Below are 2830 nucleotides of genomic sequence, written 5' to 3' on the forward strand. Positions count from 1 at the left end.
GAAACAAAAAAAGAGTATACATTATTCAAGATTTGAAACAAAACCTAAGTGAAAATCTTGCTTAATTAAATATAAAAAGAAAATATTCTCATCTATAATACAGCTGAAACTAGGACATGGCTATTTCAAATCTTATAGATAAAGATTTGATGATAGATTTGATTCAATAGAATGCTCATTCTGCAATGTAAATGAGAATTCTGAGTATATTGTAATACACTGTACCTTATACAATAGTCTCAGAGTCAGATTGAAAGAGAAGTATGATCTAAATCAATTAAATATGAGATTCTTATTCTCAACTGAGACAGGAATTAAATACTTAATAGACTTTCTATCAGAAACTCAAGCAGCTATAAGAAAATGACTAAATTCAGAAATATCTGATTATGAAGAGAAGGAAATCAATCAGATATAGTCTGTTACAACAGCTATATACTATCTTTTAATAATTTGTTTTGTTACAGTCTCTCTTTACTTTATCTTTTTCTTTCAATTCTTTTCTATCTCTCTATTTAATGTATCTATCTTTAAGACTGTATTCTCTTTTCTTTTGTTCTGATATTGTCAAATGATTTCAAAGTATCAGAAGATGTTAAAATACTGCAATTTGTAAACAGTTTTTGTATTCTCAGCTGGAATTTCTGATGTTGCATATCTGAAATTGATGAATGTATAATAGTTAACTTTACAGATAGGGGAAAAACCCTGAGAACTAAAAGTTCTCAGATAGATATCATAGTCTCTGACTGTATACATCTATAATTGAAGAATAATACTAATAATAATAAGTGTAAGCAGATTTAATTCTTCTATATCAGAGATGTGAAATGTTCTTCTCATATCTGTTGATAGAATTGTATAATCTGTTTTCTTCGTATCAGTTAATCACATATGATATGTACACTATTGAATCTGTGAATTTAACCATTGAAATCAATCAAGTCTGAGAATAAGGTTGTATTTCACATTCTACAGCTCTTACACTTCAATATAGAAAGATTATTCTCTGAAGTGCAAGAGAACTCTTACTCTTGCAGATGATACTAAATATCAGTTATCAGATAATCTTATACATCAGAGATTCTTCACTCAGTAGACCTCTTTTAGTCTTCAGATTATATGATTATTAATATATTATATAGAAGCTTCTGTATTCATTAACACTTTTACAGCTATCTCTCAATTCTTATTCCAGTGCTCTCTATACATTAACATTTCAGATCTCAGAATATTGAGATGAGTGTTCACTTCATTCTCATCTGTATCTCAGTCACAAGCCTGCTTTCTCTTCATATTCACAGAATTCAGTGAGTCATCTAATACAGATATCTCTTTCACTTTGAAGACTTTTCATAGAATATCAGTGAGTGTCTCTGAGCTCACTGATTCTGCTAATTTTTTAACTTTCTTGACTGTGCACACTGTGTGTAATCTTTTACATCATGATTTTAATATCCACAGTTGAAGTAAGCTCAATACTCATAATATCAAGGTTTTTACTCAGAGAATCTCTTTTTCAGAAGATTTAGTACTCTAGTAATAGCATTCAAATCAAAAACCGCTCCACCACGAACTCGCTCGATTTTTCGAATAAGAACCCGCCGATAGATCCATCGAAAAGCCCTCGATCATACGAGCATTCTGACCCCATCGCCGACCGCATACCCCGTGTGGTGGTGGAGTTATCCAGCCAAACGGGAACCAGACGTCGTTCGGAACTCCTGCGTGGGATTATCCCCCATTCTCCCCTACCACACCACAACCCCGGGCCAAATTGCCATACAAATTGTAAGGTGAAGAGACCTAGCCGTATGCACCAATCTTCTCGATTTTGGAAGATCCCCGATCTGTAGTTGTGGAGATATCTGAGGAGCGACCTCCGCGAAAACCCTGTCCATCTTTGATGTTCCAAAACACCAACGCCAAGTCCCACCCTCGTACCGCCCTTCCCAATCTGGCCCATCCCCGGCAGAAAAATACAAAAAGATACCTCGGCGATAATATCAAGCACATAATCAACGGACAACGAGTCAACAGCACATCAACAACTATAAAATCAGTATACCCCAAGGTCTGACTGAGCCTTTGATCCCTGCACAGTGAGATATATTAAATCTAGTTTTAATATCTCAATATTCAATAGATTCTGCAAGGGATTGAGAACAGCAACACTAGATTTCTATTGAATTTGAGAATTAACTCTATATTGATATAATCATTGACAAAGTCTTCTATTTTGAGATATAAATAACCAGTTCCTCTACATCCTGCTGGCAATATTTACATTATCATATAGAAACAGATGTATATTCTCTATAATATCAAGACCCTGAAGAGAGAAAGTCTTGATAGAGAGTATACAGTAGTGCATATCTTAGCAGTTTCTATCTCATTCTTCTGCAGCAGTTAATGCAAAAAAAAAAAAGATCTTAGAAATAGTTTTTTACTTCTCTTGAAAAAGTAAGGTGTTTTTCTCTGGGTTTTACACAATATTCTTACAAAGAATTAAAAACAGAGTTGTTTTCTGTCATAATTTCATATTCTTTTAAGTAAGAATTACTTTTTCAGTGACTGAAGAGCTTTCATTAATACTTAATTCTTTTTTTACACTCTTTATTAACTGATTTGAGTTGCACACTTGTTGTGTGAGAAGGAATTGAATAATTTAGAATAAAATTGAATAGTTTTAATCAATTTCTCTGCCAAAAAATTGATTTATTTTTGTCAGTTTTTTCTCTCAAAAACTGTCTATCATCTGATTTACTATTCATAGATATCACACTTTTCCTCACATGAATCCCAAGAAGGAGATTGTAAACATTTATTG

At 32.9% G+C, this 2830-nt stretch overlaps 1 protein-coding gene across 1 annotated transcript; it reads right to left on the reverse strand.

The window, feature by feature from the left end:
* Positions 1–1549: 1549 nt before the first annotated feature.
* On the reverse strand, positions 1550–1966 carry BDBG_16337 (uncharacterized protein; the record flags this gene model as incomplete). The annotated part of the gene is made up of 1 exon (XM_031724307.1): positions 1550–1966. One exon carries the CDS (start codon positions 1964–1966, stop codon positions 1550–1552), a length of 417 nt encoding a protein of 138 aa, XP_031576362.1.
* Between the last annotated feature and the right edge of the window lie 864 nt (positions 1967–2830).

This window comes from Blastomyces gilchristii, assembly GCF_000003855.2.
Source record: "Blastomyces gilchristii SLH14081 genomic scaffold supercont1.2, whole genome shotgun sequence".
Lineage (NCBI taxonomy): Eukaryota > Fungi > Ascomycota > Eurotiomycetes > Onygenales > Ajellomycetaceae > Blastomyces > Blastomyces gilchristii.